The following is a 22,510-nucleotide window of genomic DNA, read 5'->3' as shown; positions in this document are numbered from 1 at the left end:
TTCGATTCCCAGTCAGGGCACATGCCCACGTTGCTGGCTCAATCCCCGGTTGGGGTGCGTGCGGAAGGCAATGTTTCTCTTTCTTTCTCTCCCTCTCTCTTCCTCTCCCCCTAAATAATAATAATAACAATAGTAATAATAACAGCTGTATTCTTTACGTATTTCCTATGTACCAGGTTCTGTGCTAAGCACTTTACTATATCATTGACTCCTTACAGTAACCCTGTGAATAGGTGGCATTATTATCACCATTTTAGAAATGAGGAAACTGAGGTTCAGATGGCTTAATGAACCTCCTCAAAGTCATACAGCTTGAAGGGTGTATGGTTTGAAATTTTGGTCTGTCAGACTTCAGTGCCATGCTCAGCCACCTCTTCATACTACCTCTCACTCAAGGTATAATTGTGCCACTTAAATAGGTCTTGCATTTGGGCAGGTCAGCCTTCTCAGCCCTAGTTTCCTTATCAGTAAAGTGGGCCTGACTCCTCCTTAGCTCCTAGGGCTGTTTATGACCAGCAGGGGAGAGACTGCATCATCTGCCTTACTGAGCTAAGTATGATTAATATAACATATATGGAAATGATCTGCCAGCTGCTCTAGTGTATCACTCTTTACACTTTCAACAGTATTCCTTTTTGTTTGTGTGTTTTTCAGCAACTCCATTCAAGCGTGAGAACAGGGAATCTTGAAACCTGTTTGAGGCTGTTATCTTTAGGAGCACAAGCCAACTTCTTTCACCCTGTAAGAAAGCATGAATTGATCCACATAGTAAATTGAAACTAAGTGGGTTGTGGTCGGGTAGCCTTTTCTTTATTAAATTTGCTTTTTTTTTGTGTGTGTGTCTACTTTTTATTAATGATTCTTAGGAAAAAGGAAACACCCCACTTCATGTTGCCTCCAAAGCAGGACAGATTTTACAGGCGGAATTATTGGCAGTATACGGAGCAGACCCAGGCACACAAGATTCCAGTGGGAAAACTCCTGTTGATTATGCAAGGTTAGAGACCTAGATTCTTGTCACTTCTCTCTGTTTGGGCTTCTTTGTGTTATGTATGATTCATTGTTAAGTTGCTAAATTGTGTATGGTTAATACTTAACACCTTTAAAGATTTACATTCAGTTATTTTTCAGATGACTTTTCAAATCAATGTGAGCTCAGGGCCTGGCAAAGTCAGAGAAAGTAGAACCATAACCAGTCTGCTTAGCTTCCAGCCTTTCGTATGTTCCTTTATAATGCTATGGTATTTAAGCCATAGTTAGAGTCCAAATCAAGTACTAATAATGGCAGAACCCACTCCGCTATATTTAAATATTTTTAGCCATTGCTTAAACTTAAAACAAATGTATATGAGCAGGTAGATATGTGATTAAACAATTATAGTAACATGTCAGTTGTTGGTTTTAGGTAGTAGACATCTATGTGCTCCCTATAAAATTCTTTAAATTTTTCTTTATTTAAAAAATTTGTGAAATATTGGAAAAATGAATAAGTAAATCCATAGGCTAATCTTAAATATCATTTAAATGACAGAGAATGGATCATCTTTCCTTCTTTTTCCGCATTAGCTTTATTAGCTGCAGAGCACTTATACTCTGCTTGACAGAGGGTAAAGTGGGTGAAATGACACAACTCTGCCATCCCAGGACTTACTGTTCCATGGAGGAGGTGACTCATAACTGCACAACAGAGTTAAATGGGGCGAAATACTGTGGAACTCATTGCCAAAATGGATAACTGGTCTTAAAAGGTGTACATAGGACTCTTCATTGTGGCCCAAATCATTAAGAAAATTCTTTTAGTTGGTCTTTGAAGAATAGGTTAGATTTGGGTGTATGAAGGAAAAGCTCAGGCATTCCAGATGAGAAGAAAGATGTGAGTCACGTTTTGGAGGGAGGGATGCGCAGGGCATGGCTGCCATAGCAGGGACCTGACTGCATAGTGCAGTGTGTCTGGGAATATAAGAGCTAAGGATTGAGGAGTACAGTATTTTATCAGGTCTAAGACTCCACTGTTTTTATGGGTCATCATTATTTCATATACCACTAAACAACTCGGCCTATTAAATGATGAGGTACCATCAATTGTAGGATACTTCCTGATTTCACAGATGTTAAAAAAAAACGAGGAAAAAAAGATGTGTGATAGGGAGAATATTTGGTAATGCCTTGAATGGTAGGAAGAGAAACTGACAGAAACTAGACTTCATCTTTTAAGAGGAAGAGAGCCCTCAGTAAATGATACTTATTATCACTTACTTTGAAATTTTTCATGGGTACCTTGCATATAACAGCCTCTCAATGTAATTATTTATATGCCTTGTTACTAAAAGGACTTCAAGGAGCTTATATATTATTTCATGAATGAAGAAAGGCAAACTTAGTATTTTCAATTATGGAACTTGAAAATAAGGAGGTGAAAGTAGCTATACAGGTGTAGATTAGGTTGGTCTGTCTCTCTCTGAATTTAAGACTTCACATGAATACTAAGCTCTCATCCACAGTCAGACTGGCTCCATCAGAAGCACCTAGGGGAAAGGCCTTCTTTAAACTATTGATGTCCACACTAATCCCATCTTTACTGATTCAGAATTTCCAAGGGGAGGGCCTAGATATCTGTATATTTTTTAAAGCACTCTAGTTAATTTTTGAGAATCTTTACCCTAGACCATTTATTAATTTTATTTTCTACTTCATTGGATGAAGTTATTCTTTATCTTACAAGTCCTTGAATTCCTTATTAAGTATTCTGTCTTGTAAATTTAATAAAGGAGAAGGAGTAGTTCAGATTGTGAGAACAGTTTATAAATGTGGGAATCAAAGTAGACCTTGACAACTTACCTCAGACAAAAAGGCTGATTATTCTAAAAAGTCATGTTTGATAAATTGCTCAGGTGTCTCAGATGTTTCTGTACTTTTTTATTATAGAGCCAGTGACTGGTGAGCAATATAAATGGTACTTTGTTTTCTTTTGGTAGGCAAGGAGGTCACCATGAGCTGGCAGAACGCCTTGTAGAAATACAGTATGAGCTGACTGACAGACTAGCCTTTTATCTCTGTGGCAGGAAACCAGGTGAGTGAAAGGACATCAGCCTCTCCACACCTCCAGTTAGTCATTCTCTGGAAAAACAAGTTGGAACACTATTATTTATGACCTCTGCTAATTTTCCTCCAGAAAATTGTGACTAAGGATTTCTATTTGAAATGATAACTACAGCATTTTCAGTTATATGTAAAAGATGTTGGTCAAATCTCCTTGAATTTTAGTTTTTATAACTTTATTTTAGCTCTAGACTAGTGACTGTTTTAAGCATCAAAGAACATAATTAAACCAAAGCTGAATGTGCAGCACAGTTCTTGTGCATAATGGGTCTAGGAACAGAAAAGGAAAGCAATCACTTTTGTAGTTATTTGAAGAATTCTGCTATCTAAGGAATGCAAAAAAGTCCAAAAGTGAATTTTGCTTTTAGCCGCCTTTTTTGTGAGGTAGAACTGAGGTCAGCAAACCATGGTTTGTGGGCCAAATCCAGCCAATGACCTGTTTTTTAAAATAAAGTTTTATTGCAAGATAGCCACGCCAATTCCATATTGTCTATGTCTGCTTTTGCACTATAGCAGCAGAGTTGAGTAGGTTAAATAGTAGTGACAGAGACCATATAGCCACAGAGCCTAAAATATTTATCTGGCCCTTTACAGAGAAAATTTGCCATCCCCTGATGTAGAATATCCACATATATATATGCAGTGGTTCTCCACCCTGGCTGTACTTAGAGTTAGGAGCCCCTGGTGTGGCTCCAGTCTCTGGTGAGATGGAGTAAGCACTCCCCACCCTGTCTCTCCTGAATATAATGAAAAACCCTGGACCAAATGCATGGAGTAGCTATTTAAGGACTCTAGCTTGTGGATTAGGCAACTCATAGTACCATCAAGCTGGTGGTGAGTGCTCTGTTCATTTTACTTCTGATATGGCAGCCTGAAACCTGGAACTGTATAACAGATGCAAAGAAGCCTTCTCGTCTGGTATGTGGAGCAAGAAGGAGGACTCCTACAGGACAGAAGTTGAGGGATTCTCTTGGGATTTTTTCCCCTCTTCCTTTTCCTTCTACCCTAGCCCCAAGGCAATCCTATGGCTACAGTAGTGGCAACAGTCATGGCAGCACCAGTGCCTAAATCTCTGGCCAAGAGTATGAGGGGAATTATGATTATTTTTATTTTTCTCTCTATTCTCTCACCACTTGGCCCAGGAGGCAGAACCTAACCTAGTCAGTTGCCTAGTAAAACAAAAATATTAACATTGTCCATAGAATTTAAGGAAGACTCAGAGTCTTACAACATAATATTCAAAATGTCCAGGATACCCTTCATAATGACAAATGAAGAACCAGGAAAATCCCAAAGACTTGTAAGAGAAAAGATAGTCAACAGATGCCATCCCCAGATGGAACAATTGATGGAATTAGCAGACCAAAATTTTAAAGCAAACAGTAACACCATGTTCTGAAAAGTGTGAACATTTTAAAGCAAATAGAAATGTAAGAAAGTCTCAGCAGAGAAACAGAAGATACAGAAATGAAACAAATAGAAATATTAGAACTGAAAAATACAATTCACTGGATAGGCTTACTAGCAGATTGGAAATGACAAAAGAGTGAGTGAATTGAAAATAGATCACTAGAAATTATCTAGTTTTTGAACAATAGAGAGGAAAAAAAGTGGGAGGAAAATGAAACTAGACAGAGCTTCAGGGACCTATGGGACAATAGCAAAAGGCCACATTTGTGTTATCAGGCTCCCAGAAAGAGATCAGAGTGTGATACAGAAAAAATGTTTGAAGAAATATTGGCTAAAAAGTCTAAATTTGGCAAAAGACACACAAATTCAAGAAGCTCAAAGATTCCCAAAAAGGATGAACTCAAAGAAATTCTCACTCAGATACATCAAAATCAAACTGCTGAAAACTACAGACAACAAAAACATCTTGAAACAGCCAAGGGAAAAAATGATACATAGAAGAATGGTTATTTGAATGACTGGATTTCTCAACAGAAACCATGGATAAGAAAAGGAAGTAGAACAATGTTTTTGCAGTGCTAAAAATAAAAAGAAAAAAAAGAATTGTCAACCCAGGACTCCATTTTCAGTGAAAATAACCTTCAGGAACAAAGGCAAAATAAAGGCATTTTAAGATGAAGGAAAACAAGAGAATTAGTTGCTTTAACAGAAATGCTAAACCAAGTTCTTTGGGTAGAAGGGAAATGATACTAGAAGGAACCTTGGAACTTAAAGAATGAAAGAAGAGCCACGGAAATGATAAGTATCTGGATAAAAATAACAGACTCTTGTTTTCCTTTTAAGTTCTTTAAGATATGTATGATAGTTTAAAGTAAAAGTTATAACATCATCTGGCGGAGTTTTCAGCATATGTCAGTGTAATACACTTGACATCTACAACATAAAAAGGGAGAGAAATATGGAGGTAAGATTGCATTCTTAAAATGGTAAAATGTTATTTCTAAGTAGACTGTAAAAATTTATGTGTATTATAATCCCTAGCACAACCACTAAAAAAAGACTATATACAATGATATATACTCAAAAACTCTAGAGATAAATTAAAATGGAATATTAAAAATTACAACCAAAAGATTAAAAAAAATTTTTTTTATTGATTTCAGAGAGAGGGAGGGAGAGGAAGAAAGACATAGAAACATCAGTGATGAGAGAGAATCATCAATCGGCTGCCTCCTGACCACGCCCTACTGGGGATTCAGCTGGAAACCCTGGCATATGCCCTGAATGGGAATCGAACCATGACCTCCTGGTTCATGGGTTGACACTCAACCACTGAGCAACACCAGCCAGGCTCAAAAGATATTTTGACTCAAAATACTCAAAAGAAAAAGAAAAGGGAGAGAAGGGAACAAAAAGCTGAGGCCCAAGCAGAAACTAATAAAATCATAGACTTAAACCCAAACATATCAACAATGACATTCAGTGTTCATGAGCTAAACATACTAATTAAAAGCAGATATTGTCAGAAGATTTAAAACAAAAAACAAGCCTTATCTATGTGCTGTCTAAGGACACCCACTTTAAATATGATGATATAAGGCCCTGGCCAGGTAGCTCAGTTGGTTGAGTGTTATCCTGATATGCCAAGATTGCAGGCTCGATCCCTGATAGGGGCTGTGCAGGAGGCAGCCAATCAATGTTTTTCTCCCTCTCCCTTTTTCTCTCTCTCAAAATCAATAAAAATATATATATATTTTAAAGAAAGTCTGGCTCTCTACTTGGCTTTTCTAGAGTGACTAGAAATTAGGGCTACAGACTTCAAAATGGATCATAGATTTAACTATAAACATAAAACTAAAACCTAGAAGAAAACACAGGAGAAAATCTTTGTGTTCTTGGACTAGGTAAAGTACTTGGATGTAATACTGAAAGCATAAGCCATAAAAAAATATATTGATAAATTGGACTTCGTCAAAATTTAAAATTTTTGCTCTGCAAAAATTACAGTTAAGATAATGAAAAGACAAGCCACACATTGGGAGAAAGTATTTGGAAATCATGTATCCAACGAAGGACTTGGATCCAGAATATTTATACCTGAATACTTAAAACTCAGCAGTAAGAAAACAACCCAATAAAAACTGGACAGAGACAATATATAGATGACAAATAATCACATGAAGAGAGAACCTTAGGATCATTAGTCATTTAGGAAATGCAAATTAAAACCACAGTGAGATACCACCAGATACTTATTAGAATTACTAAAATAAAATAAAAGCACCTGACAATTCAAGTGCTTGGGAAGATGGGAAACAACTTCAACTCTTATACATTGCTGGACAGAGAACAAAATGATAGAGCTACTCTGGAAAACTCTAGCAGTTACTTACTAAGTTAATAGTACATTTACTTATAACCCAGCAGTCCCACTCCTAGGTATCTACCCAACAAAAATACTTATGTTTACACAAAAACCTATATGTGAATGCTTATAATGGCTTTGTTCACTAGCATATGATCAGTGCTTTTCCAGAAGTTGGATTAGAATGGAGTCAGCTAGCATTGTAAGAAACTGGGCCCCTGCCTGGATCTGCCAGCACCACCTGCCCCAGCCCTGACTATTTTATACTAATTGATTAATTTGAAGGTGAGCCACCAAAGCTCAAGGAAGTGCCACCCATGCCACATGGAGAGCTAATGGAAGCCTGCTCTGAGCTAATTCAGCTCCCTAAACATTCTTTCCACGGTTGAAGATCATCAGTTATCCTGGGGATGCGCAAAGCATAAGGGTTAGGGTGAGCGTCGGCTCCCTGCTTAGCGATGTCTAGGCTTTTGTGCCAGGAGAAAAGGAGGATATGGTCCTTCCTGTTGGCCAGGGCTTTGGGAACTTGTAGCCAGTCTGGCAACTTCTGCTCCCCCACGTAATTCATAATTATGAGAAGATGCTAATTGCAAAACAGAAATTGAGAAAACAATGATGGTATTCCTTTACAGATCTTAGCAGTATTTATATGAACAAAACTTGGCTTGGTTTTTGTTTCAGATCACAAAAATGGACAGCACTTTATAATACCTCAAATGGCAGACAGGTAAGGTCATTTAAATATCAATCAATTTATCTGTCTCAAATATTTCCTTGGTTGTATAGTGTTTAAGTGTATAATATTTTGTGTTTAACAAAGCCCATACATTTTTCTCTTTTATGGCTATACAATTTGGAAATAAGACGGCTGTAAGTAAACCACCATATAAAACTTAAGTTTGAAAGAGCACAAGTAACAAATTTACTAACAAGAAAATTAGAGTCAGTGATAGTGTCACAGTTTTAGCTAGTTGTGACAGTATATTGTGTCTATAGATTATATTCAAAGAATATTTCTTTATTATAAGAGTATATTATTTGTCTATAACAGGGATCAGCAAGTTTTTTTGTTGTTAAAGGCTAGATAGTAAATATTTTGGGCTTTGTGGGCCATACAGCCTCTGTCACAACTACTCAACTCTACCGTTGTAGATGAAAACATCCATGGACAGTGTGTAAATGAAGGGCATGCCTGTTCTGATAAAATTTTATTTTTTATACTGAAATTTGAATTTCATATATAATTTTCACGTATTATGAAATATTGTTCTTCCCTTGTTTTTTCCCAAATATTTAAAAATGTAAACACTATTCTTACCTCATTGGCTAAACAAAAAGTAGACTGTAATCTGCCAACTTCTGGTCTGTAAGGTCAGATGAGTTCAAGGTTGCAGGAATGAACCCTTAATTTAGCCAGTTATCTTTGCACAAATACTGTTAAGAGTTTATGAAATGATTAATTGCTATTCCAAATGTAATCTTCCCATTCTGGTTTTTCACATTCTGCCCTTTTTGTATTTTCTTCTGTCATGTTTTTTTTTACACTTCAGAAATGGTGACTTTTGTGTTTTAGTTAGTGGGTGATTATTTTTCTTTTAACCATGTTCCATGATTATAGTATTTCTAGAAGGAGTTCTTTCACCAAGTTGTTCTGTTCAAAGTTCCCTCACTGACTCTGTTGGGCTATAGAATTTTTGGCTCTGACCATGTCCATGAACTCTAATTAATATATTTATCCCTTGGCTCTCTTTATCTTCTACAGAGTTCACAAAAATGATTTTATTTATTTGCTTATTAGTTTTGTACATTTTCTTAGCAGCCTGGATTTGTCTGAATTGGCAAAAGCTGCTAAGAAGAAACTTCAATCTGTGAGTATCTCTATTTCCTAGTGAACTCCAGTATGGGAGCTGTATTTTAATATCTGTTCTCAGCTCATTACCTATTGCATCAGATAACTGTTTCATACCCTTAGATGTTGTTAAATCAGAAGCAGACCATTGAGTACATAGAAAGTACTGTAAGTTCCAGTATATCCAGTTTATTGGCTGTGCTTCAAATAGTGCCATTTTTCTCATTTTAAATGTGAAGACTGTGCCTTTGCCATTAGGAAGTTGTCTCTCCTTATAAGAGTTTCTTGTTTTTCCCAATGTAAATGAGTAAGTGGGACACACTTCTTGGGATTACTTCCTGTAGCCTTATAGGATGCTAGAGATTGATGAAAGCATGTGCTAGAAAGGTGAGTACCATAGATTCACTTGCTGCCTTTGGAATCCAGCCTCCGTTGTAACTCTCTGGCATATCCCATGCCATTCATCAGAGCTTTATAAATGTATGCTTTAAAATGCTGGTGGTCCTGCCCCGGTTATGTGCTCATAGTTTTCCCAGTTCTGTAGGTCAAACCTCACTTTAATCTGAATATTTCTTTCCAGCCTTCCCACCTCAGGCTTAGTCAGGAAGCTACCTCTTTGGGAATGATTTCTCTTTGTTTAGTCCCCACAAATGAAGCTTCACCAAGGTGCTTCCTGAGCTGTTTTAACCACCAAATTACACTCCTCAGCTGTTCTCATTGCTCTCTGGATGAGAACCAACTTCTTTCATAACTTTAAGGGCATCCAACTCTAACCTTTCCATGCCTGCCCTACTTCCATCTGGTTCCCATTGTGTGTGTGTGCCCGCGCACGTGTGCACGCGTGTTTAAATAATTTGGTGTGGTTTAGCATTCTCTGAAGCCATTAGCTGCTACCTTCAAGTCCTCTTTTAGGAATCCCCTTTTTCTCTCTTTCCTGCAGTGTTCTCCTTTCCCAGCTTCCATTCCTTTCATCATTCAAGCAGCTGAAATCTGACCACCTTCACAATGTAGATAGTAGTTTTTCTAAAGCCCAACTAAAATTGCAGCTCCTCTAATTTATGACTTCCTTTTCATTCCCTTTTTATCAGAATACCCTTTACTAGAATGTGATATAACATTAAGTACTAAATATTACATAAAATGAATTTATCCTTACTAGTATTTAACTGTGATATGAAATAAATGTATTTTATGCAATTTGTTTGGTGTCTCTGTGTTCTATATTTATGGTTTTGTGTGTCTGTGTTTTATTGCCTTTCTTAAATTAAGGAGGTCATATAGTTAAGATAGTAAGTTTTGGAGTCAGATAGCACTAAATATTCTGTGATTTCCTTTTAATTACGTACTATGTAAGCCAATTTTTATTTTAAGTAATTACAGCATTATATATAAAACCCAATTTCCTTTTGACTGTCTTACATTTGCTAGGCTGAAAACTTCATGAAAGCTGGGGTTATATCTGTAATATTTCTAGCTTGCGACAGGCACTAGGTAAATATCTGGAACCAAGTTGATTATAGCTCTCAAGAACTTGGGCTCCAGACTAGCCAGGTACAGATCTCAGCTCTGACAAGCTCCTTAGCCTCTTTATGCCTTTGTGTCCTCTCCTAGAAAGGGAGATAATGATGTAGTAGGGGTTGCAGCTCAGAACTGCCCAGTGAGGGTGAGCAGCTATTGTTGACCCTACGCTGTGGTCTCCTCACGGGTGAGAGGGAGAATATTCTCACAGCATATTATAAGTGCCATTTCAGTGTTTATCCTATGGTATCTCCTTTGCTTCCTCCATCTCTACCTACCTCCTCCTTTCCTTCCTTCCTCCTTCCCTCCATCCCGAAAAGCTAAGAGAAATATAATAAGCCTAATGTATTTCTTGAATGAGCAAATGTTAACATTGTGAGAAACTTAAACTTGGATCTCAGATCTATTATCATTTATTGGCATTGTAACTAGGTTAGTTACTAACTTCTGTGCCTTAATTTCCTTATCTGTAAAGTGGAATTATAGTAGTTCCTATTACATAGAGGTGTTGTGAATATTAAATATGGTGATATTAGCACAGTGCCTTGGATGTAAGTCCTCAATCAGTATTGCTGTCATAGTTATTGTTAATAATAATAACATTAGCTTATAGCTCCTAAGAGGAAAGCGACTAGACATTTACGATGCAAGTTCAAGTTTTTAATCCTTTATCACCTTATCCAGCAAGACTGTCCGAGTTTATTTTGTTATAAATGTAATGTAACCACACTAGAGCACATTTGGAAAATAGAGAAGGGGAATCATCCTTGTCACTATACTCAGTGGATTCGGGCTCAGTATTTTGGTATATTCTAATTCTTGTTTCAGATACATATCTTTTTTTTTAACTGAAACTCAATCATAATTATAGAATTTATTTCCTGCTTTTTTCACCCAACAATGTATTGTACCCATTTTAATGAGTTCCCATGAGGTCTGTGTATAGCCAGCATTTAAAATTGCTGCATAAAATATCTTGTGGTCATTGTGCAATTGGATATGTACTGAGCGCCATCTCAGTGCCAGGTACTGCGTGTGGGTGTGGTGAACACAGTAGAGAATAGGACAGATTCAGTCCACCCTCACAGAATGGGAAGCACCAGGTGTCAAGGTGCATTTATGAGGAAAAAGGCACTGAGAGCTGAGACACCCTGGCAGGGGCTTAGCCTCATCTGGGTTGAGGAAGACCCTGACCATCCTGGTTGCTGCCAGGCAGGCACCTAATTTGTATGGGGAGTATTTTGTTGGCTGACCCTATGCAGAGTACTGATCAGACAGCCTATCCTTTGTTGGGGATGCTCAGTTCTTCTGGGGATTGGCACCACTGCTGAGGAAGATAGCGAAGAGGCTTAACCGAGGTCTGGTGATATTTTGTGCAATTGCATGTTCTGTCCTCTCAAAGTGACATGTTTTGGAATCTTTATCCTGCCAAGGGTCTATAACCCCTTATATTCGGGGGCACTGGCAAACATTCTCAAGAGCAAAAGAGGAGACTTAAAGGGTGCTATCACAGGAAGAGTAGAGAACTGGAACCTGTGTGTGAGATCGGCACTTCAGATGCCTCTTACCTCCTTTATAGCATGGCCCTATCTGCGTACCATAGAGGAATGAGACTGCTATGGGAAGCAGATGTTTCTAGAGGATCTCTACTATTTTGGAAATGTTATTGTCTGTGTTACAGTGGGCATTTACTAAGCACTGGCTTTGGATAAAACGTTGGAGATAAAAGGGTGAATAAATCACAGTCCCCTCTCATTCTGCTAGTGTTAATCCTTGTCCCTTGTGTTCCTGATATTTTTTTACTTTCAGCTAAGTAATCATTTGTTTGAAGAACTTGCCATGGATGTGTACGATGAAGTTGACAGGCGAGAGACTGATGCAGGTGACTTAACATGTGGCTTTATCTAATACGCTTGTTATCAGTGGGTAGTGACAAGCTGCCAGCCTCAGTGTTTTACTTGCCCAATTTCTCCTGTCCTGATAACACGTGTATGGACATTTGCTTTTGTGTATGTTGGCTTCAGAGTGTGCTTCCTTGAGTCTCCCTAGTAAGGCGGGGGCCGCGGCTCTCAGAGGGGCAGTGGCACACCCATGGTGATGAGATTCTATCTCTGGCTCTTTCCTCTGGCTAGTCTGGCTTGCTACGCAAAACCACAGCACCCTGGTGACTGAGACAACCGTCGTCCCCTTCCTTCCTGTCAATCCCGAGTACTCATCAACACGGAACCAGGCAAGTGGCCAAGTGTGAAAAGTAACCAGTAGCGATATTTTGAGAATAGCTGATATCTTGGTATTTTATTTTTCCAGGACAGGTATTTTAAATTTTTTGATTGATTCAAGTGTTGATAGCCTTTATACACATACACAAAATTCACAAATTGATAAGAAAAGTGATAGATATGAATAGATGCCTGGGCAAGAACATAAAAGAATCCACAGAAGAAATATAAATGGCCTTTAAATGTGCAGAAATCTTTAAACTCATCTGTAATCAAAGAAAGCAACCTAAAGGCATTAATGAAAGTTTCATCAATCAAATTAATAAAGTGTATAATAAGCGGTACTCCAAAGTGGTAAGGATCTGACTAGGTGGGCTTCCTCATGCTGCAGATAAGAGTTTAAATTGTTCCAGACTTTAGAAAAGCAATTTGCTAACCTGTTTCAGAAGCCTCAAAATTAAGTGCCCATCCTTTCACATGGGAATTCCTCATTTGGGAGTATGTTCTAATAAAATAAAAATACAGAGATTCATGCGCAATGATTTTCATTCAAAACACTGTGTAATAATAGAGCATTAAAAACAGCCTAAGCACCTATCAGGAGGAGAAAAATTGATTAAATTAGGGAGGCCTTTTAATTTCTCTTGATTAATGGCTATGTGGAGTCCCAGCATCTAGACTATAATTTATCTTGAAATTTTAAAATTTCCCTCCAAATTAATTTTTCATTACTAGGTCTATTTCAGAACTGACTTAATATTAGGAAAATAAAGCTTTAAGTAGAACCATTTTGTTTTTGTTCCCCAAAATAAATATGCATTGTGAGAGCTTAAATGTTACATAGTTCTCTTAAGTAAATGATCTTAAACTGATTGCAAGGAAAATGTTACTGTTTAGTTCAATTATGGCTGTGATTGATGATACCTTGATCATGCTGGAAGGTCTTTGCCAGAGTCTACCAATAGTCTGACTACTTTTACGTGAATATTTATGTGTGTATTGTGACATTTGGGAGTATTTCCAATTATTTTTTCACCCTCAGGGCAGACAGAAATTAGCTCGGTTTAATGCCCATGAGTTTGCCACGCTGGTTATTGACATTCTCAGTGATGCCAAGAGGAGACAGCAAGGCAGTCCTCTCTCTAGTTCAAAAGGTAACTGTTTCAAAACAAATGTTTGCTTCTTTGGCCTTATAAATTTCACACAAGTATTAGATTTACAGTTATAAGGTAATTAGAGCAGTCATCCACAGAATAGCTTAGTTAAAGCCTTATAAGTTTTATTGGTTCCATGTTGTGACAGAAAGTTTACCTCTTTGAGCCTTGGTGAATTATAAATACTCAGCGTTATTAATTACTATTTAGATATATATGTAATTTTTTCCTCTTGGGTCACCTATCTTTATTTCTATAAAGTTACATCCTGAAATTAACCCAGACGTCTGATTTAAATCTTGTTAAAAAGTGTGTTCCTAAACCATCTGATTAATTTGCCCACATTTGGAGAGTAGCTCAGAGAGATGCTTAAATCTCTCTATGCAGTTTATAGTAGGCTATCTGTCTGGTTGATAACTTGCTCTGTTATCCCTATATTGCTGTGGCTATAACATTGCTTTTTCTGTCATTTTCTTTCAGTCTTTTAAATGACTAAACCCAAAAACCTTCCCAATAGTTTTTTTTGGGGAAAAGCTTTTTTTTAAGGCCCTGGCCAAGGAGCTCAGTTAGTTAGAAGGTCGTCCCAGCACTGCAAGGTTGTGGGTTTGTTCCCCAGTCAGGGCACATACAAGAATTAGTAAGTGGCACAACAAATCAATGTTTTTCTCTCTCTCCCCCTTTCTCTCTCTAAAAATCAATAAAAATTTTTAAAAAGCGTTTTTAAAAATCCTGAAGTAAAGTTATTTGCTTCTATTGATAGACAATGTGGAGCTCATACTGAAAACAATCAATAACCAGCACAGTATTGAAAGTCAAGACAATGACCAGCCGGACTATGACAGTGTGGCATCAGATGAAGACACAGATCTGGAAACCACTGCAAGCAAGGCAAACAGGCAGAAGGTGAGGTGACACACAGAAAGGGAGACTGTGTTGTTGTTTTTTAAATCTTTCCTCCTGCAAAACTGCCTTACTTGTAAGTCACTTGAGGGCTAGCCCTGTGAAAGTGCTATGAAGGTAAAGTTGGGTTTACTGATGAGCTTGGGCCAAGCAAAGGTCAAGGAAGGTAAATAGTTTTAAAAGAGGGGGTCCTTTGTCCCTGAATGAATTGCTGAATCACATAGCCCTACTGCAGTTGTGACTTTATAAAATTTTGTGAGGAGGGACTGGCGTGTTTTATTCTTTTAACAAATGTTTAGTGAGTGACTTCTCTGAATGATATGCCCCTGAATGAGGTCTAGTCCCTTTTCTGTGAGGCTGTCACTGCCTGAGAAAAGAAATAGCTGTAATAAAAGGTACTCGATGATATGTATTATAAGAAGCTCAAACAGAAGAGGGTGGGGGTTGAGAGGAGACGACTTGTTACTGAGGAGTATCGTGAGTCTTTGTAAGTGGAATGGCTCTTAACATGTCTTAAAACACGTATAGGTTTGGGCATGTAGAGAGGCAGGGAAGAGTTGTCTAGGCAGAGAGAATGAAATAAGAGGGTGTCTTGCAGGGGAAACTGGTGATGTATAGAGATAGCCTAAACAGAGTGTGACCCAAAGCTGCAGCAGAGGGCAGAGGTTACACCATGGGAGGAACATGGTCAGCCACTTTGGGACCTCTGTTTTGGGAGGAGTGTTCTGGAGGGTCAGAGAGTAGAGGAAAGGAACCCAATTAAGATATTCCTAAAGAGCTGGCCAGGCCACTTCAGGGCTTGGGCTGGGAGGTCCAGATGGGAGAGAGATCACTGTAGCACAGTGTGAGCCAGGGAGAGGGCAGCAGGGGTCTGGCTGGTCCACCCTCTGCTGAATCCCCAGGACGTTCACCTAGACCTGGCCCACAGAGGGGCTCAGCAAACATTTGAGATTGGATGAACAGGAAGATAGAATAGACAGGCCCTCGCAATAAGTTGGATGCTTGAAGGGGAGGAGATAGACTTACAGAAGATGTGTTGAGGATTTCTAGCTCACATGACTGTAGTGCTATTGGCTGGCAGATGCAGAGAATGCAGAGAGGATGGCAAGAGTCACTTGTCTGAAACACCCCTGCCAGGTTTCCCCAGTAGCACTGGGTTCACTCAGTGAAAGCGAAAGTCATGAAAGGGTCCTCTATGCACTGATGGGCCTCCCACTCCTCCCTTCCCTGCACACCCACTCACTCTAGCTCAGCTCTGCCACTGGCTGGAACGTTCTTCCTCCAGACAGCCATGTGACTAATGTCTCACCTCCTTTAGGCTGTGGCTCACATCTCACCCACCTGAATGCTTACCCTGTCTGTCTAATTAAAATTCTCCTACCTTCAGCCCTACTTCGGCTCCCTAGCCCCTTACCCTCCTTCACGTTAGCTATTTTCCACTGCGCTTATCACCTTCTGTCATACTGTATAGTTAATTATTTTTATTTTTCCCCTTCCTCTATTTGATATAAACACCATGGAAATAAGAATTGTTACCTATTTTATTTTCGTATATATCTCAAGCCCCGAGAACACTGTCTGATGCTCAGTAAAAATCTATTGGAATGAATGAATGAATGAAAGACTGAGTAAAAAAGACAAGTGAATAACCATGGAGAGGCCGACAAGACAGGACAAATGCGCTTAGTCATTGTCAGCGCAGGTTATAGCCCCACTGCCTATTCTGTTAGAAAATACTGACTTAAATTTTTTCAAATATTATAGTAACCCCACCTTTATGTTTTATTTTTGCATTATCCTCAGAAGCCTTGATTTATCGTGATTAACTTTGCAATCCAGCTGGCATGGTCAGAATTTGAAATTCTTTAGCTGTTAGTCTTGAATGTTATCATCGTCTCAGATTGTGAACATTTTCCCCAATTTATTTTTAGAGCCTAGATTCAGATTTATCAGATGGACCAGTCACTGTGCAGGAATTTATGGAGGTCAAAAACGCTCTAGTGGCTTCTGAGGCCAAGATACAACAGCTAATGAAGGTGAATAACAACTTGAGTGACGAGCTGAGAATTATGCAGAAAAAGGTAACATGTTAATAAATGCCAGGATGATTGACGCTTTAACTCCATATATAAGGAAGAATCCCAGGCACAATGCTTGTGGTCAGAAGGAAGAAAAGCAGTTATTGTAACAGACCTCAAAAATCTCTGGGCCAAGCTGTCTTTTTGGAAGCAGTGTGTATTTGGATATTTCAGATGAAGTAGCTTTGATAAATAAATCCAGAGTACACTTCTCAATAGAAGAAACACACAACCTACTAAGTGCTTATATCAGTTGTATTAACCTTTGCACTATTCTGTGCTTCCTGGGATCCTGGATGCCACTCCATGGATGTGATTCTTCCTATTGCTCCTTCTGAAAGAATAATTATACCAGAAAGACAGAGCATATGAAAGCCCCGGACAGGTATCTGTGTTTATCAGCATTCCACACGATACCCCACCCTACGCCATGCAAGGGGTGCTGTCCCTGTTCACTCTTATTCTAAGTTGTTATTCACCCCTGCCCTGGCAGCCCTGTCCCACATCCCTGCTTTATTTTCCACCAGTACTTAACCACTAATTTATGATGTCCTCAGAGCCTAGAGCAGGGCCTGCCATAGAGCAGGTTCTCAATGAATATAAGAAAACATTTTCTTTGCACTAGTGAGAGCTGTACACTAGTAAGAAACAATCCCATTTGCTCAGCATTTTCTCGTTCACTGCTTTTTAAGAGAGAGATACATGAATATATTAATCCCTAAAAGAAGTATGGCTAATAATAGCAAGAAATATGCTTCAGATGGTGATTATATGTGTAATTCTTTGTGAGAATTCTAAGCAAAGGAAGTTGAAAAAGTCTAAATTCTGCCCAAGACTTTGTGCGTAACTGATCCCATCTTTCAGTTCTCTACAATATGAGATTTTGTACACTTCCTTTAAACAGAAACCAAACAAAGTCATTTGAAGAGTCATGCTTCAGAATCATTATCAAGAACAGAGGACATGGTGCATTTCATTTGTGGCTAGGCCTAAAGGAAACCAGAACTAACAAGGGGCCTATGGCCCTCTGCTTGTCAGAGAAGTACACTGCAGTGCACCCTGGCCTGGTATTGAGTTCTAGATCATTTGGTATTGAGTTCTAGATCATTTGTTGAGACCTTTTGAGGTAGATGGCTCTACTGCCTATAATAGAAGGGGACAAGAATGCCTGAAGATCAATCATATTTTAACCTAGCACTTGTTCTGTGCCTTGCTGGCCCTGTCTAGGACTGGTGTGCAACTGTGAACAAGACAGACCAAGAGCCATAACACACAGGGCTTGCACTTCCTCTGTCTTTTCTGAAATACCTTTTGTTTACTGAATTATAGCTCGACCCATTAATTGAACTAATAATTTTGTTGAGGTGCCTTTTTCTGAAACATGCTGACTTTGCCACTGTAAATCAACTCACTAAGCATCAGCTTTTTTATTCTCTAATGCTCCTTTTAGTACTTGTAGAAATCTCTAGAGATAACCTATCTCTGAAAGCAAATGTCTTGAGCTTCTTTAAGAAGTGTAGAGTGAAATTATTTGCCATTGCTCATGAATTATTCCCTCAATTCTTAGAAAAGCTTTTGATTTCTGAAAGTATTGAATTATCTGTAACTTATAATTTCCTGTTATACTCCTTACAAACAAAAAAAGTGTGGTCTAGTTCTTACTAAGATATGCATCATTCAAATTTATCCGAGGACATCTCTCTAAATACAGAATACTAAAAATTCTTAAAAATTGAGACCAGGAACTTGTGCTCATTTAAACACATGCAAGCAAGATCCAGACTGGGTGTTTCAGAGACATGAAAGTGTTAAGGTAAAGCTTCAGATTTCAAGGCCTTGTCTAAAAATCTCTAAGAGAAGGTATTTACATAGACAGGCACGTGACCAGACACCCCAGCCCTTCATTGACAGGCATGTGTCAGTTATGCTCCTCACTCTTTGGACCTTGACCGTTTCACTTGAGGATATGGATTCCCTAATACATAGTTTTGACAGGCACCTTATGCCCATCTGTATCCTGGAATGTAGGAATTTTCCGTGGCTGCTTGTCACTTTGCAGCTGTTCCTTCTTTGGAAAGGGAGTTGCAGCTCTTAAGTTATACCCTGAAAGCCTTTGTGGTGGAGAAGCAATCTATCATTCTTTAGTGGATTACTGTTCGAGAAAACTGAGAATGAGGGTATTTCTTTGGCAGAGGCAGTAAGCCAGGCTTTCACAGAAGTTTGGCACTATTAATATAAAGTACGTGGAATATGTTTGTTTAGCAAAGATGTATTGATTTTATTTTACAGTTAGGTAAAGTTTTTATATATATAGTTGACAAAGTAGCTTGATTTGTATCTGATCTTTCACATTTTAACAGTTGCTTGGAAAAGATGCTAATTAATGAAGAGGAGCAGCCACTATTGGTGTATTTTTCACAGATCGGTGCTTTATAAATAAAAATTGAAAGTAACTCCTAACACTGAATGGGTTTGCTATTGAAAAAGTAATGATCTTCTGGTGCAGATACAGTTGCTTGTGGACCTAAGCCTTGGCCCTGGTGGTCAGATTTTACAATCTCTGTCAAAGAGTAGACAGCTGAACTCACACCACACCCAGCTTGTAAAATGTCATGGAAGATGAAGGAGCACCAGAGGGAAAGGACACTGTGCAGACTGGACTCAGTTAATTGTGTTTAAAATGCCAGACGCCAAAGAGTAACATGATTCCTTGCTGATCCCTTAACTAACTCATCAAACACCATGAAGCAGCCTGCATGTGAGAATGGAAAGAGCATTCAGGGTCTCCAAGTGACAGCCTCTAACTAAAATAGGGTGGTGCCAGGCAGATTAGAGTGTTTAAAGCTGACACCACCGTGGTCGTGATTTTGAGTGACAAAGCCAAAGGGGAGAGAGGCCACATATTCCGGCCCTGGCTGAAAGCTGATCAATCACCAAAGGGAAGCGAGTGTGCTGCGTGGAGCATTCAGATGAAGATGTTAACAGGTCAATAGGTCTTCAGTTTTCTTCGTGATATGTTAATATAGCAAACGTACTATGATTTGGTTCCTTCTATTTTTTAAAATGTGCTAAATTGTTTGGAACATCAAGAATATTATGTAATAAAAACTTGTTGATCATGATTTTTCTTGTTGGCTTTTTGGGAAGCAGTAACTGATCTTATTTTTCATAAGCTGAATTTCACCGTCTTTCTTGCTTTGCACAGCAACTCCAGTAACTTTTGTGCTGCTTCTATGGTGTCCGCTGGCATTTTTGGCATTTGCAAATTGCTCAGGGCTCATTTGAAAAGCGAGTTACCTAAGCGATGTCTTAATGATCTCAAGCTCTTGCTACAAACAGCCTTAGGATAATCCAGAGTTCAGCTTGCCTGCAAACATTTGTCAGGTCCACCATGGCCAAATTTTAAGTTGTTAGACATTTTGTTTTTAAAAAGTCCAAACTGCAACTTTTCCACATTCAGAAATTAAGCTATTTAATATGCTTCAGGGATGAAGCAAATTAGTTGCATTTCATTCATTCTAGAAGATAAAGTTCTCATTTATAATTGCCTTTTACTTTCAACCCAGCTAGCTGTTACTGTTTTTAGTGTTTAAAGCTAGTAGTTGTATTCATTTATTTGGTGTTTGCTTTTTTCTGCTTGCTATAGAAAAACACAGTCCCACTACCAAACATTTCTTTCAGCTTCAAACACTCCAGAGTGAAAATTCGAACCTCAGGAAACAGGCCACAACCAATATATATCAGGTGCAAACTGGTTCTGAGTATACAGACACTTCCAGCCACTCTTCCTTAAAGCGACGTCCATCTGCCCGGGGCAGTAGGCCCATGTCCATGTACGAGACGGGATCAGGTCAGAAACCATATCTCCCAATGGGAGAAGTGAACCGCCCTGAAGAGAGCAGGACGAGACTCCAGCCATTTCCCGCACACGTAAGTAACACCACTGGCGCTCCACTGTTCATTCTCTGTCCAGTCTGACTCCTGCATTCCCTCTTCTGAACCTGCCGATGCCCACGTCTCTGCTTTGCCAAACTGGGCTATGAGAGTTGTTGTGTTCGCTGTATTAACATGTTGACGGATGCTTGTGGTAACACTGCAAGCACACAACGCCATTGGCCAAAAGTTTTCCAATAAGGCTGGGGATTCTGGCTCTTGCTCAGCTCCCCTCCCTTTTCTCCCTATTGGAATTTATTTTTTTAATATAACAAACTTTCTTCCCCACTTCTAAAAACAAAAAACAAATAGTTAAGGTCTCCACTAGAAGTAAGTGCCTCCATCTTTGAGGCAGGCCAGACAGGTACATGCCCCTTTATGAACTGGAGCCCTTAGAATTCAAGGGAGCAGGTGGAGCAGGTGGCATCTGTGGTCTGGACACACAGGGTAGGTCTAGAAGCCTCTGGGCCTCCACAGCTTCTGCACTTGTGGTCAGCGTGCCTGCTTAGCTTCTGCATCCCCTTCTCCCCATTGTGGAGAAAGCAGTACTTTGTCATTTCATAAGAATGAGGTGTGAAAACTGTACTTCGATTTTACAAGTGTTGTATTCCAAATATTGTGTTCTGTAACAGGCTGCTAACATCTTTTACAGTGGGATAAGTATTGTGTTTTGAGGGTTTCAAGTAATCTATTTCTTTCAGATTGATTTATTTTTAAAATCTGTTTTGACAAAATGTTACAGATGTTTTGAACTTTTGTGATGTTTTTCTGAGAGTAGTATTTATGTTTTTTAATGTCACAGTTATTTTTCAGTCAAATTTTGTAAGAATTTCCAAAAAATTCTCAGAGTAAATTAAAAGTAAAAGATGTGTATGGTCTGGTAAATTAAACCCTAGTTTAATTTTGTCCAGTTTTAGTGTGGTAAAATTAGTGTTGTTATATTGTAATTGGGAGTCCATTACTTCAACTTTTTAAGTTGTTTGGGTTAAACATCCTAAAGCAGTTGATTTGATACATTTGGTGTAATGGGAATGTCATTGAACTAAGTTTTAAGAACCTTATTTTTTTTATAACTGAAGCCAAAATGTAGGAAAAGCAACCTTTATTAGTTTTCATAGTGTATTTTTAAATTTTAGAAACATTTAGAATGTAAGAATGTCCTATTATTGAAAAAGTTTTATGTCTACTAAAAAGTAGATTGATAACATATACCAACTTTTAATAATTCATGTAGTTTCTCATTTCATATTATCTCGATTAAAAAACAAATACTTGTTTAAGGCTATTTTTTTAAAAACTATCAGCAAATTTGATAAATTATGTTAGGTATTTTTCCTTATAGAAAAATAGTCTTATAAATTCTGAGTAATTTCTGGAAGCCATTTCATTAAGGGATTTAACATAAACATGTCTGAGCATCTGTCATCAGCTAGCATGGCAGTCAGCCCCCTGTCAGAAATTTTAGCACTGATCTTATGCGGTGAGTAGCTCTTTAGGACTCTTACTGGGAAACCGGGGCTGAAGCCAGGGTAGGTGGTAGGTAGGGTTTTTGTTGTTTGTATTTTCCCGAGCGTTTCTTTTTTCCCCTTTCAGATCGGGAGGAGTGCACTTGTGACCTCCTCTTCATCTCTGCCTTCCTTCCCCTCCACACTTTCCTGGTCCAGGGACGAAAGCACCCGAAGGGTTAAGTACACTCTGAATGGTCTGCTCTGTGGAGGAGGGCCAGTGCTCCTGGGCGCTTTGTGTTTCTGGCCCTCCTGTCCCTCTGTTAACTGCCCTTCTTTCCTGCATGAGGCAGCGCTTTCTCTCTGGGTGTGTCACAAGCCCAGCAGCATGCACGGACACACATGCACACACGTCTATAGGATGTGGCCTCCCTTTTGTCTAACCCATGTTACTCTTGTTTCATGTACTATTTAACAAAGCCTGCAGTTCACCCTATAACATTTATTCTGAGCGTACTCTTGTTTTAAACAATCAGAAAA

General features: G+C 38.7%; 1 protein-coding gene across 13 annotated transcripts in view; it reads left to right on the top strand.

The window, feature by feature from the left end:
• The window catches only part of GIT2 (GIT ArfGAP 2), a 42,620-nt gene that overhangs the window by 7,973 nt on the left and 12,137 nt on the right, over nt 1-22,510 (top strand). For 3 of the 13 annotated variants that reach the window (XM_081122972.1, XM_081122984.1, XM_081122977.1), the window contains exons 5-16: nt 655-741; nt 867-997; nt 2,976-3,070; nt 7,556-7,601; nt 8,691-8,742; nt 12,051-12,123; nt 12,374-12,471; nt 13,503-13,614; nt 14,375-14,517; nt 16,446-16,595; nt 20,274-20,522; nt 22,119-22,208. In XM_081122972.1, coding sequence (XP_080979098.1) covers nt 655-741; nt 867-997; nt 2,976-3,070; nt 7,556-7,601; nt 8,691-8,742; nt 12,051-12,123; nt 12,374-12,471; nt 13,503-13,614; nt 14,375-14,517; nt 16,446-16,595; nt 20,274-20,522; nt 22,119-22,208 — 1,326 coding nt within the window. Of the gene's footprint in view, nt 1-654; nt 742-866; nt 998-2,975; nt 3,071-7,555; nt 7,602-8,690; nt 8,743-12,050; nt 12,124-12,373; nt 12,472-13,502; nt 13,615-14,374; nt 14,518-16,445; nt 16,596-18,952; nt 19,578-20,273; nt 20,523-22,118; nt 22,209-22,510 lie in introns of those variants that run through there. The other 10 variants (XM_081122980.1, XM_081122978.1, XM_081122979.1 and 7 more) reach the window with 10 other exon arrangements.

Source organism: Miniopterus schreibersii, assembly GCF_964146895.1.
Source record: "Miniopterus schreibersii genome assembly, chromosome: 20".
NCBI classification, from domain to species: Eukaryota; Metazoa; Chordata; class Mammalia; order Chiroptera; family Miniopteridae; genus Miniopterus; species Miniopterus schreibersii.
Note: the sequence above shows the minus strand (reverse complement) of the source record. Positions and strands in the feature narration are given on the sequence as shown.